The sequence below is a fragment of the Gopherus evgoodei genome, chromosome 5, assembly GCF_007399415.2.
Source record: "Gopherus evgoodei ecotype Sinaloan lineage chromosome 5, rGopEvg1_v1.p, whole genome shotgun sequence".
Taxonomy (NCBI): domain Eukaryota; kingdom Metazoa; phylum Chordata; order Testudines; family Testudinidae; genus Gopherus; species Gopherus evgoodei.
The window spans coordinates 52,352,970-52,366,446 of record NC_044326.1 but is presented as its reverse complement, the minus strand read 5'-3'; the positions used below and the strand labels follow the sequence as shown (position 1 = coordinate 52,366,446).

Below are 13,477 nucleotides of genomic sequence, written 5' to 3'. Positions count from 1 at the left end.
AGACAGAAATACAGAGAAGCCATCCAATTAAAATTTGTATTGTATTTTGATAATGGTAAATATTTTGCTTTTTCAGAACGAAGTTGTGAAACTGGAAAAACCATGTACTGGATTTGCATGTTTTAAGGAGACAATACATGCCTAGTCTCTGAAATAAAAAGTGATGCTCAAAAGTTAGGGTTTCAAACTTGCTACTGGCATCTGAGCCAGCTATGTGCTCGGGGGGCTGGGGGGGGAGAGGGGGAAGGCGGGAAGGAGGAGAGGAAGCACCACATGTTCCAATAAGTAACAGCCATAGGTTTCAGGAGGGAGCCATTTCCATCTTGTTTTCGCTAGTGAGAGATTCACCACAATGGATCATGTTAGAGAGAATAAGATAAGAGAACAGGAAAAAAATCCAGACACAGTAACTCCTCACTTAACGTAGTAACGTTCCTGAAAAATGGGACTTTAAGCGAAACGATGTTAAGTGAATCCAATTTACCCATAAGAATTAATGAAAATAAGGGGGTTAGGTTCCCGGGAAATTTTTTCATCAGACAAAAGACTACACACACACTACAAGTTTGAAACAATTTAATACTGGTACACAGTGATGATGATTGTGAAGCTTGATTGAGGTAGAAGAGTCAGAGGGTGGGATACTTCCCTTACTGCTAAATGATGAACTAGCAATTGGCTGAGTCCTCTCTCACTCTGCAAGGCAGCAGAAATGGAGGGAGATATGCGCATTTCTCTTAAGTACACTGCCTTGTTAATTAAATCAGCTTGCTGAGAGGACAACTGCTGCAGGCTCCCTCCCTCCTGAGCCCTACTCTATGGAAGATGGGGTAAGGGGTTTAGGAGCAGGGGGAAGGGGGACACCCTGCCATTAGTCCCCCTCTTCCTTCCTTCCTCCCCAACCCTGGCACAGCAAGCAGGAGTCTCAGAGAGCAGCTCCAAGGCAGAGGGCAGGAGCAGCACATGGCAGTGGGGGGAGGGACACAGCTGAACTGCAGGCAGCTGCTGCACAGGGAACTTAGGGGAGCGGGAAGCTGATAGCGGGCTGCCGGTCCACCCTGGGTCCAAGCCTGCACCAGCTAGCTGCAAGGCGCTGCTCCTCCTGAAAAGAGCAGACAAAGCAGGCAGCTGCCAAACGATGTTAGAAGGGAGCATTACACAACTTTAAATGAGCATGTTCCCTAACTGATCAGCAACATAACAACGTTAACCAGGACGACTGAGTGAGGAGTTACTGTACTATGTTATTTAACATAGAAAAGACAGTTAAAAAAAATACTTGCATACATGCATTAATCAGATCACATCTGTCTTCTACTACAGGAGTCAATTTGACCAACATCTGTGATCAGTTACCTGAAAAATAAAATTCTGGTATGCCCATTCACAACTAAATGTCCCTTCAACTTTCCATTTTTTTTCCCCTCACTTGCTGCTTGGCCCTCACATCCACATATATGCACTGCTGCTGCTTTTATTTTGCCCAAGAGACAGGAGAATATTCATTGTAAGGATGACATTAATATCATCCCTGAAGGTCAATCACGGTCTTCTAAAGTAGAAAATGCTGAGCTGGTTCTGCCACTATCTAGCAGCAATAAAGGTGGCTGGAAATAGCTTAGCCCTTGTAACCAAAACATTCCCCAACGTGAAATAAAGACTTCAACTGAGAGTACATCTCCAGCCAAGAGCAAAAGAGCAAACCATAGTGGGTGGATGGGTTTTTTTCTTTATAAGCAGTGTAGTTAGTAACATCTATAATTAATTTTCAGCACTTTCCATGGTAAGACCCTTTTCCATTTGCTTATAACTTTGCAAAACTTTAATATCTGGGTGCAAATTTTCCAGATTGGGTGTCTGCCTTAGTCTGAATTTTTTGGGGTAAATTTCCAGAAGCATGGTTCATCTATTTGTGAGAACAAAGTTAAAGACAAATAGGGTGTTTTGCCCATATTCAAAAATTCTTCCCACTGTTTCACTAAGACACTCCAGACTCTAGGAAGCATTAAGAAGATGCTTTGGAGAAAGGACTTAAAGTTAAGGTAGGGAGACTGCCCTGAGGTCAAGGATATGTCTTTTGCCATTCCTATGAAAATCCACCCTAATTTGACCAAGTTATGAGCCTTTTAAAATGGTCAGTAGAGATTTGTTAGGAGTTTGGCAGGTAAATTTTCTGAAGACGCTGTCTGTACTAAGCATACTCTGTCTCAGGGCTGCAGGGTCTGAGCAGCACTTTCTCTGAAATTGCTGCTTCCAGCACCCAGGGGGCCCTGCGGCACAGTAACTGAAGCAGGGAGAAATGGAAAGGGGGAGAAAAAGAAGAGACAGTCATGGAAGAGACAGTCCAACAGGACTCCACTGGCCATCACATACAGCCCCCAGCTAAAACCCCTCCAACGCATCATCAAGGATCTACAACCCATCCTGGACAATGATCCCACACTTTCACAGGCCCTTGGGTGGCAGGCCAATCCTTGCCCACAGACAACCTGCCAACCTGAAACATATTCTCACCAGTAACTGCACACCACACCATAATAACTCTAGCTCAGGAACAATCCATGCAACAAACCTCGATGCAACTCTGCCCACATATCTACACCAGCGACACCATCACAGGAACTAACCAGATCAGCCACACCATCACTGGTTCATTCACCTGCACATCCACCAATGTAATATACGCCATCATATGCCAGCAATGCCCCTCTGCTATGTACATCGGCCAAACTGGACAGTCTCTACGGAAAAGGATAAATGGACACAAATCAGACATTAGGAATGGCAGTATACAAAAACCTGTAGGAGAGCACTTCAACCTCCCTGGCCACACCATAGCAGACCTTAAGGTGGCCATCCTGCAGCAAAAAACTTCAGGACCAGACTCAAAGAGAACTGCTGAGCTTCAGTTCATCTGCAAATTTGACACCATCAGCTCAGGATTGAACAAAGCTGTGAATGGCTTGCCAATTACAGAACCAGTTTCTCCTCTCTTGGTTTTCACACCTCAACTGCTAGAACAGGGCCTCATCCTCCCTGATTGAACTGACCTCGTTATCTCTAGCTTGCTTGCTAGCACACATATATATACCTGCCCCTGGATATGTTCCCATTACATGCATCTGAGGAAGTGGGTATTCACCCACGAAAGCTCATGCTCCAAAACGTCTGTTAGTCTATAAGGTGCCACAGGATTCTTTGCTGCTTTTACAGATCCAGACTAACACGGCTACCCTCTGATACTTAACTAGACAATACTTCCTTTATTAAAAAAATCAGTTAGCTTTAAAAGCAAAATGTGTTTTGATATATTTGATCATTTTTTATGTTTCCAAGCACTTACAGTAGTTTTATTTAATAAAAAGAAGGTGCTGTTGTGCATTTTTAATTGAATTTGAATTACCATCCAAACAGAACTTGAACAATCACAAGTAAAAAATTAATCCTTATCTAGTAAATAAGAAATGCATTATTCACAATTTTCTAACATGTAAAAATCAAGAATCTGATAAATGTAAATTAAGTTATATAAACTGCTTAAGTAAATGTGTAGAGATATAGTGTATCCTCCTGGTTAGCAAAAAAAGAGTATCAGACTTGGCATAAAGACTGTACTGAGTTTTTAAGTCAACATGTTTTAATGATTACCAACAAATGAGAATCAATCTTAGGAAAAGAACGTAAGTACAAATCCAAAACACAATTAAAACACATGATTTAAATCAAGGATTCCTGCTTGCTGATTTAAATCATGATTACAGTCGTTATTTAAATCAATTCACCTTAGTTTTTTTTTTAAAATAGGAAATGAAAAAACTTGCTCTAGAAAGGGCGCGCGCGCCACACATACACACTGGGAGTGTACTAGATTATCCAGTGCCCACAGCACACACACACACCAAGAAAATACTGAACTACTCAACTATTTGCCTTCCAATTGCCATCTGCAACAAGTTTACAGCATGTGCAGGAAAAATACCTTAACAAAACAAGTTTGCATCTTTCCAACCACTGTTAGATTTTGTTGGGTACCGTTTTGAAGGTACATGAAGAGAAATGATGTCTGTCCACCTGCTAGTGATACACACTGAATTCTATTGGTGTCTGCATGGTTTAAAAAACAAGGAACAACATATTTGCATTGAGCAGAATGGAAGAATGCCCCATCATAGAAATTTCAATTTAGAAGATAGAAAATGAATGAATAGGTAAGCAGTTATTTACCAGTAGCTGCTAATATGAGGTGCTAGGTATTCAGTCATGATATACTCATTTTGATCTTTTGCCCCATCTTATTTTGGCTAGTGGATAGATTCTTGTTTACATTTAAACTGAAACAACATAGCTATAGCTATTTTAAAACAATTTTAACAAAGCTTAAGTAAAATCCTCAAAACTGATAACCATACTCCACACGGAAATGCACGAGCAGAGCGGCTGTCATAGCCAGAGGAATGTCCACTGTTGAAAGGTAAATATACAAGTCAGGTTCCTGCCCACACCTGCAGGGATCCATATATTATAGTACCTGATTTTATTCTTCATAATTCTTAGAAGTATGTAACTAAAAAAGAGTATACACCTCTACCCAGTTATAACGCCACCAATATAACATGAATTCAGATATAACGCAGTAAAGCAGTGCTCTGGGGGCGGGGAGACTGTGCGTTCCGGCGGATCAAATCAGTTCGATATAAGGCGGTTTTCACCTATAACGCAGTAAGATTTTTGGCTCCCGAGGACAGCGTTATATCGAGGTAGAGGTGTATTTAAAGGGGATTATATTTAAATAATATGCCCTCCATCATAAGCTTCCTACTATAAAAAACAATTTAATCATCAACTGCACTGAATAAACACAGATGTCTAATATATAAATATTTTAATACTGGTGTAGCAAGGAGGATTCATATTCTCCCTTAACATTCCTAATTTTTTAAACATTTGTTCCCAAAAGGTCTGAATATGTTTTATATTATACATAAACTATTCTGTCTTGTCCTCACTGGATTTTCTATTTCAGTATGTTGCTTATATTCCAAAAACCAAATACTGGCAGAGAAATCATACTCCATGCCCAATTGCTTGCAACAAGCAAATTTGTGAATGAAAGTTTCCTGATATCCTTCCTGTTAAATAAGTAGGTATGGAAGTGAATCCAATTTTTTCAAACACATATGCATATAAAAGCAGGTGGGCTTCAAATGGATTGTTCTATAAATATTCTTCTAAATCAACTTCATATTTTCTAGAGCTACTTCTTTCAATGGTAGCCAACTTAAATAGGTAAAATATAGAGGTTGAAAAGGATGATGTGCACATAGGGCTTAAATTCAATTTTCTATAACCTTTGATAAGTTTTATCGCTTCCTAGATAGCTTGAATTAATCAACAATATCTTATTTAACACATTTACTTAAGTGCTACTTTTGTTCTTGAAGACAGCCTCACAGTATAAAAAAGCTTTTGGATCAGTATGGTTTTAAAAATAGAATAATGAAAGCCTTATGCAATGCCTCAGCATTTTAGGATATTTGTCAAAGCTGGAAATGCAAGGTTTTAATATAAACTAGATAAAGAATTTTACAAAGTTGTACTATACTGAGGAACCTATATAATTTATTCTCATAAATAAAAATAGGCATAAAAAATACAATGACCCAAAGAAACAAAATCAAGCTAGCATATACTTCAGACCTTTTCAGCAGTTCTCCGTATTGCTATGTATTTTTTACTTGCAAAATCTTAAGAAAAGTACTTCATATATATTTTATATCCTTCAGCAAATTTTAACATCTCGGTTGGTGGGAATGTAAATCTTTGGGTTGTGCATGACCTATGTTAAAAATAATTCTTTCAGTTGTTTCACTGAGAAGCTTTATCATCTCCATACTGTGGAGCAGGGACTTAAAAACTGGCAAAAGGGCCGCTCTGATGTCAAAAATGGGCCTTTTACTGTCTCTGTGAAATTCCATCCAAATTTGGCCAAATTATAAACCACTGAAAATCTCATTTTTCACATGCTCACTAGAAGTTTGTTAGAGGCTGACAGTGAATAATAGCCTACTGATATTACCAGTTACCTCACAAATTCAAATGGCAAAGGTCTGTTCTATGAATCTAAAGGTTCTGATAGTGCTGTTGACCTATATGAAGATTAATATGGTTCTATATGATGAAAAAAACCTGCAGAAATTCTAATTAAAAAAAAAATTTAGGATACTACATATAAAAACAACTATATTACAAAAATGTTAAGGTTGCAAAGGCAAGCACTCAAAAGGTAGGAAATGCCAGAGTTGAGGTTGTCTGTGCACTTTAATTTGGCTCTGTTGAGCATATGCATTATGAAATCAATAGGAGTTAGGTGCCTAGGCACTTTTGAGAATCCCACTAGGTTCATTCCTGCATCTTGCCTAGATATGTTTAAAAATCTGGCCCATAGTTTTTAATCACATGACTGAATATTATTTTTTCCACAGGACCCTTACTTATTCAGCATACAAGATGTTCCGGCCCATCTTAACACTACAAGCACTTCAGCTTCAAAGCTGCAGCTAGATGACTGTAGCACCATAGTGCAGATACTTTCTACAGCAATGCAAGGGGTTCTTCCATAAATATAGGTAATCCAACTCCCCGGGTGGTAACAGTTAGGTCAACAGAAAAATTCTTCCAATAACCTAGCTGCATCTACATTGGGAGTTAGGCTGGCTTAACTATGCAGTACGGGGGGGGGTTGAATTTTCCATACCCCTGTGCACCTGGCTATGCTGACCTATCTTTTAAGTGTAGACCACCTCTGAATTAGTGTGTGTGATTTAGAATTTTGCAGGCAGGACCTGATTTGCTGCAAAGAAGGAAGGTGTGTAGTAAATAAGGTTGGGGACTACAGGAAGAGAAAGGATGGTCTTGTGGTTTAGACATTTGAAATGCCTCCCTGGAGAAATGGATTCTATCCCTTCCTCTCCCAGAAAATTCTGATGTGATGCTAGGAAAGTAATTTAAACCAACTTTTCACAAGTGGCTACTGTGCGCACTTCATTATCTTGGGACCCAGCTTGAGACATTTTGGGCCTGATCTGCAGAAGTGATAAATACTCACAACTGCAACTGGAGTTGATGGGACCTGAGCTTTGAACAACAAGTGCTAAAAAATGTTAAGTGTTCAAAAAAAATCAGGCCCTAGACATCTCAAGTTAGATTTCCAGTATTTGTGGACATGACAATTTGGCCTTAATATTTCTCTCTCTCAGATCCTCATCTACAATATGGGAATAATTTTATATTTTATCTGATGGGGATATTGAGAAGCACTCTGATACTATGGCGATCAGTGTCTACAGTTGCAAAGACAACCTGATTTCCAACATTTTCTAGATTCTGAGTGCTTGACTTGGCAACCTTAACTTTTTGTGTGTGTAATACATATGCTGTTCAAGAGAAACACGGTAAAATTAAATTAGCTAATCCACTGAATACTCTGAGATTCTCTGAATAATCAGCGCCCTAACTAATGGGAGAGCTGCTCTGTTCTTAAATCTTGCATCAATATAATGGGATAGATCTACAGGATGACAGATAGCAAAGTACTTTATACACAAACCATATTAGCTGGATTAAAGCCTTCTGAAATTTTAGATGATAGGAACTCCAGGGAAAAACCAAGATAGAAAATGATGACAAAAGCAGAATTTTTTTTCTAGATAAGGAACATAAAAGTTATTATGCTTACTGTAAGTATTTTTTTTTAAAAGTCCCATGTTGAAAGGGATGAAAATTAATAAATGATTTCAAACAAAATTTACCTTTCTATTGTTGGTATAAGAGAAGGTGGCGGACCTCCAGGCGGGGGAGGAAAACCTGAAATATTTAATTGGAAAACAAAAAATTGGGTTAGGTATATAATGGCATACTAATTTCAGAGAAGCAGAGCTGAAGCAAAGAATTACCGTCTACACAATACATAACTACTTAACGAAAAGCAGGGTCAGTCCTAAAGATGTACATATTTTCAGTGTCTTAATTTCACCTGCCATCAGTATTAAAACATTTACTTTAGGTATTTTCTATTGTGCTGTAACTCTTGAGAGGTTATCAAGAATGCTTTGCTCCAGCAACAAGTCTCTGAATAATTTTAATGAGCCTCTTCTCGGGGTGGGGGAGGAGGGGAATTAATGGGGAGCGTAGCTCTGAGGGAAGTGGCACGTTGGTCCCATAATCAGGAACATTAAAACTGTTCCATCTCTACCTTGCATAAAATCAACCAGGCCTATGTCTACACATATAGTTTTATGTTTATGAACTTCTATCTTGATATGAACAAGCAGATGTAGGCAACTCCTTGTTGCACATTCAAATTTAAGTTTCACGTTTCTTAACAATGCTTCAGAAAATATGTAAATAAATTACCTGGTGGTGGCACAGTTATTGGTATACCTAAGAAATAAAAATATATGATGCATACTAAGTCAATTTTAGCAATAATTTGTGTTCATTATCAGCAGAGCTAATTAAAGTTATGTCATCAAAACAAAGAACAAAAGTATCTAATTTCCCTGTCCTTAGAGTAAGAATCATGGCTGTCTCAGTGTTATCAACTTGTCATTTTATCTCGAGTCCCATGATATGTGAGGTTTTATTTAAAACTTCAGCTCCTGCAAACTGTTTTCAATTAACACAACAACAACAACAAAAACTCCAATAAGTTTCAAGATTTCAAAGTTACAAATAATACCTTGAAAAATGTGACCCAAGCATACCCAAAACATTCAAAAAACTAGAAAGCAAACAAACATCCAAAGCTGTTTTGTTGTTGTTGCTGCATTGTTGTTTTGTTAGTTTGGTTTTTAATGTGAGAAAAAAGGAACTTCTGGGAGTAATGCTGAATTACATAATTTAAACCCCTTTCAAACTCTAAACTAGTCTCAGGTACAATTGGGCTTAATAGAATATGTATCAGAATACTTCACCAAGTACACGTACCTACTTTAGGCTCTGATCCAAAGCCCACTGAAGTCAATGAAAAGACTGACCAATCCTGCATCTTAGTGCCCAATCCTGCAAACACTTATGAACATTCATAACTTTATGCACCAGAGTAGTCCCATTGAGTTTGAAAAGACAAGTTTTTGCAGGTTCAGAAGCTAAAGTACTAAGACCAAAATTTTCAAACTTGGGAGCCTAAAGTTCAACACCTAAATGAGAGCATACATCCCACTAATTCATTTCAATGCAAATATGTTCACTGATTTAAATATGTTCACAGATTTAAATTGGAATTATGGATGCTCACCACATCTCAAAGTAAAGATACTTTCCTTAGATGTCTAAATATAGATTTAAGTGTCTTACTTTTAGGCATCCAAATTTGAAAACTTCTGCCTGAGGATCTGTGCAGATTGTATTAATGATCTTTTTCAGTTCTATATACAGATAAAATAATATGTTTAAAGCAGTATTTCCTGTCTAAAATTATAGCTACAAATAATATAACATATTCTGTTTGAATGGTGACAATTTGTTAATATTTACAGAGAGTTCCTTGAATTATCAAATCATATCAGCTTGAAACATTCAGCTCCAATATGAAAGCATGTGCTAATAATTTATTTTTCACAAGACTCCATTGACATCTTCTAGAACATCATAAAGGACATTTTTAAAATATAGAAATCTAATGAAATCAGGGGTAATTTGAAGCAAACATATTCCATTTCGATATATTTCAGTAACTGCACCAAGAAATTATTCAAATAATCAAATATATTTGAGTACACCACTACCTCAATATAACATTGTCCTCAGGAGCCAAAAAATTTTATCATGTTATAGGTGAAACTGCATATCGAAGTTGCTTTGATTCACTGGAGTGCGCAGCTCCCCCCCCCCGCCGCGAGCACTGCTTTACCGCGTTATATCAGAATTTGTGTTATATCGGGTGCATTATATCGGAGTAGAGTTGTATTTATTTTGATATAAAATCACTAGCAAGTTTGTCCCTTCTTTCTCCTTTGTGTGGGCAAAACTCAATATAAAAACCCCACACAGCATTAACACTGAAGATGTAAAAGTACAAAAGCCATGAAAATCAAAAGCTAAAAACCCCAAGTAATATTAATGGGCCCCAATGTACTCTAAAAGGGCATTCACATTAACGGCACAAATGAGAATCCGAAATAGGTCACACGGGCAATGTGGCAGACTTAACAGCAACATACGGGTCATTATGGACAACAGTGCTTCCACTAGGAAAGCCAGCATCTGTGGAGCCCAACAAGACTCAATTCTTTCCCTCATGTTATTCAGAAAGAGTGTTGGAAAGGTGCTTTCACCAGTTTTGTGAGGACTACTTTAATATGCACACTGAACAAAGCTCAGACCCAATCACAGGTCCATTCTTAGAATTTCTCATGACTTACGCTAATACTATACATCTATAGGTAAGATACCTTCACCTTGCAGAGGTCAGTGTTAAGGTTTTGCTTTGGGCGAGATGGACAGAAAACTAGATGTATACATTTGAGTGGTTTCTGTTCTAAGAATGTTAAGCGAATATACTGTGGAGCAGTGGAATCTGAGCATATTATGGCATAAAATGGAAGTATAACTGTGTCAGCCACATTCTGCTGGCACTGCAAGCCTGTACTGTCTTACCAAATTTCCCAGTGACTTATGCATGATAGCAGAGTGTTAATATACAAGCTGAGACAGAGTATTGGATAAGACTTATATCAACTAGTGACGTGCTTGCTTTTTAATGCCTGAGTTGACATGTAATGCATTTCAGCAACCTTAGTTCTAAGGCAATTAAATTGTTTATGTTGTAAATTATAATTTCTTGGTTTTGAACTACAAACTTAAAAGCTAATTTTTCACACTGAATGGGAAGCAGGAAATGGCAAGATCCAAAAACCTGGTGGCTTTGGAGATAGAGGTAACAGAACTTCTGAACTCAAGCAACTCCTTGACATCTGGACTAAAGGGATAACAGGACCCTGGTAATTCCAGGAATCCATTAATTCCAGAGATAAAAGCGGTCAAGATCTACTAGTTTCATTAGTAGATCTTGTAAACTGTGCTATCTGTTCTACCTTCTGGCTGTGGCATTTCTACACTCACTCTTATTAATAATCTAGGAAATCTGATAGAAAAAAAAGCTAGCTAGCATTAATGTGATAGTTGAAAGATCAAGCACCAAAAGAGTCAGAAAATACTTCACATGAAGGGCAATGAGGGCATATTAACTTAGTTAAGTTGAACACATGGAGTATTTTCTATTCCTCCTTTCTTGGATAATTGTTAATGTTCCACGTTATCAACATACACCATTAAATATACCAAAAATGAAAGATCTTAGAGATGTTTCCCCAGCAATACTTTTAGAATTCCAACTTAAATGATTGACATTTCAAACTTAACGCTGAATGAATGTTGGCTTTTTGCATGTAATTTTCCATTACTGTACTAAAACAATCTAATTTGTCAAGTTTCAGGATAAATAAGTTTTTCCTCCACTACAGGTAATACTACAACATTTTATTTAACTATGAAAATCATCAGTGAACACCTTCTACAAAATGAGTCCTGTTGCAACAATCTGTACATCTCAAGAAAATATACATAAATATAAAGCACTATACTTGAGCCTAGGTAAAACTAAGACTTTCATTTTAAGATACGTACTCTACAGAGACGTGTGCAAAGACCAAAATTAGACCTAGTAGTGTTAACTTTTATATTTAGAGACCAATATTACTAACAGTAAATGTCTCAATACTGAAATTGATTTCCAAACTTGGAAAAGTTAACAAAAAGTAAGTTAGGTTCACTAACAGATCTTTATATTAAATCATCACATTTCAGATTCTTCTACCTCAAATCTTTAATACTAGGAAAAGATTATTTGTTATGTCCCTTTAAATAATGGACTGGAATCTATTTGGTGTTAGCATAGCAGTTCTTCTTTACTTCAAGATAGCAGACACCAAGTGAAAAGATCTAGACCAGAAGTTCTCAAACTGTGGGTCGGGACTCCAAAGCGTGTCGCAACCCTGTTTTAATGGTGCTTGCTGGGGCCCCGGGGCCAAAACTGAAGCCCGAGCCCCACCACCTAGGGCCACAGCCTGAGGGCTTCAGCAGCCCTGGGTGTCAGGGCTTGAATTATAGGCCCCATGCTCGGGGTTGAAGCCCAGAGGCTTCAGCTTTGCCTTCTCCAGGGTTTTGGCCCCCCAGCCAGGGGTGGCGGGCCTCAGGCAGGCTCAGGCTTCAGTTCCGCCTCCTGGGGTCATGTAGTAATTTTTGTTACCAGAACAGGGTCGCGGTACGATGAAGTTTGAGAACCCCGATATAGACAGAAAGTTCTCTCTCACCTTACCTTCCACAGTATAAATGTCAAAAATGTGTAACATAATATCAGGAGAATCAGGTAATTAGCATGAGGACACTCTAGTCCCTTATCTCTGATGAACACAATGTTTAAAAAGATACTCTTAGGACAAAATGGTTAGTCAATGATTTCTTTTGAGAGAGGATAACATTGAAGCAATGGATTCATTCCTTGCAATTCTGGACTTGACCTGAAGGCTAGTCTGAAAAAGATGACCTAATGTACTTCCAGGACTTTTTTTGGGACCCTGCCTTTAACCACCCCACTCAGTCCAAGTGTGTAAAATCTTCACAAAATGTTACAGCTTCCACTGAAGGGGAGCAGGACCACAATGTCCTGTCACTAAGATCAGTAATAACCTTAAAATTATGTGGCATGCCTGAATGAGAATATAACAATGTAAAAATATTTTTGTAATACTATAAATATATAAATGGGCATCTTTTTAAAATGGAATATTAGAAAGAAAAAGGTAATAAGCTTTAAAACTATCACAACAGCACCTAAATATAATTCCTCCCAGATTTCAATTATCCTAACAAATTAAAAACATATACCTTTTACCACAACCAATTAGAGTGACTTTTCTAGGAGTATTTCATAGTTTTCCACGTTCAGCTTTCTGAACAATATTAGTACTTTTTCCTCAAAAGGCATTTGCATCACAAGAGAGAATAAGTGAATACAGTACAAGAGACAGAACTTCAAAGCAGGATTCTTTTTCAAAGGGGCTTCTGGAGGATGTTTTATATTTGGAGTACTTAAATTTTCTGGCAAGTAGTCCCAGTTAATATTAGGTAACAACAGTGGATTTTTTTTTCCACTGAACCTAGGAGGGATGGCAGATTCTATTTTAGTAAAAGCTTTGAAGATAAAGAGCTGGCAGCAGCACAATTAAAGCACAGGACTGGAGGAGCCAAAGCCACAGCTCTTAATGGTTATTTTCAAATTACTCGAAGCACGGAAGGATGTTGAAGGAGACTTTTTGAACAAGTGCATGTCATAAACCTGTCTGTAAAACATAAGACTAAAGCCAAACCTGCTTGACAGATCTGCAACACGTGTGTATATTTCATGAAATGCCTATTC

The 13,477-nt window shown here is 37.9% G+C and overlaps 1 protein-coding gene across 19 annotated transcripts in view; it reads right to left on the bottom strand.

The window, feature by feature from the left end:
- Window positions 1–13,477, bottom strand: part of FIP1L1 (factor interacting with PAPOLA and CPSF1) — a 100,075-nt gene that overhangs the window by 33,260 nt on the left and 53,338 nt on the right. For 10 of the 19 annotated variants that reach the window (XM_030564011.1, XM_030563994.1, XM_030563993.1 and 7 more), the window contains 3 exons: window positions 8,413–8,439; window positions 7,809–7,863; window positions 4,415–4,502 (listed from right to left, as the gene is read on the bottom strand). The exons of 2 other annotated variants lie outside the window; for them this stretch is intronic. In XM_030564011.1, the coding sequence (XP_030419871.1) occupies window positions 4,415–4,502; window positions 7,809–7,863; window positions 8,413–8,439 (170 nt within the window). The remainder of the gene's footprint in view (window positions 1–4,414; window positions 4,503–7,808; window positions 7,864–8,412; window positions 8,440–13,477) is intronic. 7 more of the 19 variants (XM_030564007.1, XM_030563998.1, XM_030563996.1 and 4 more) reach the window with 1 other exon arrangement.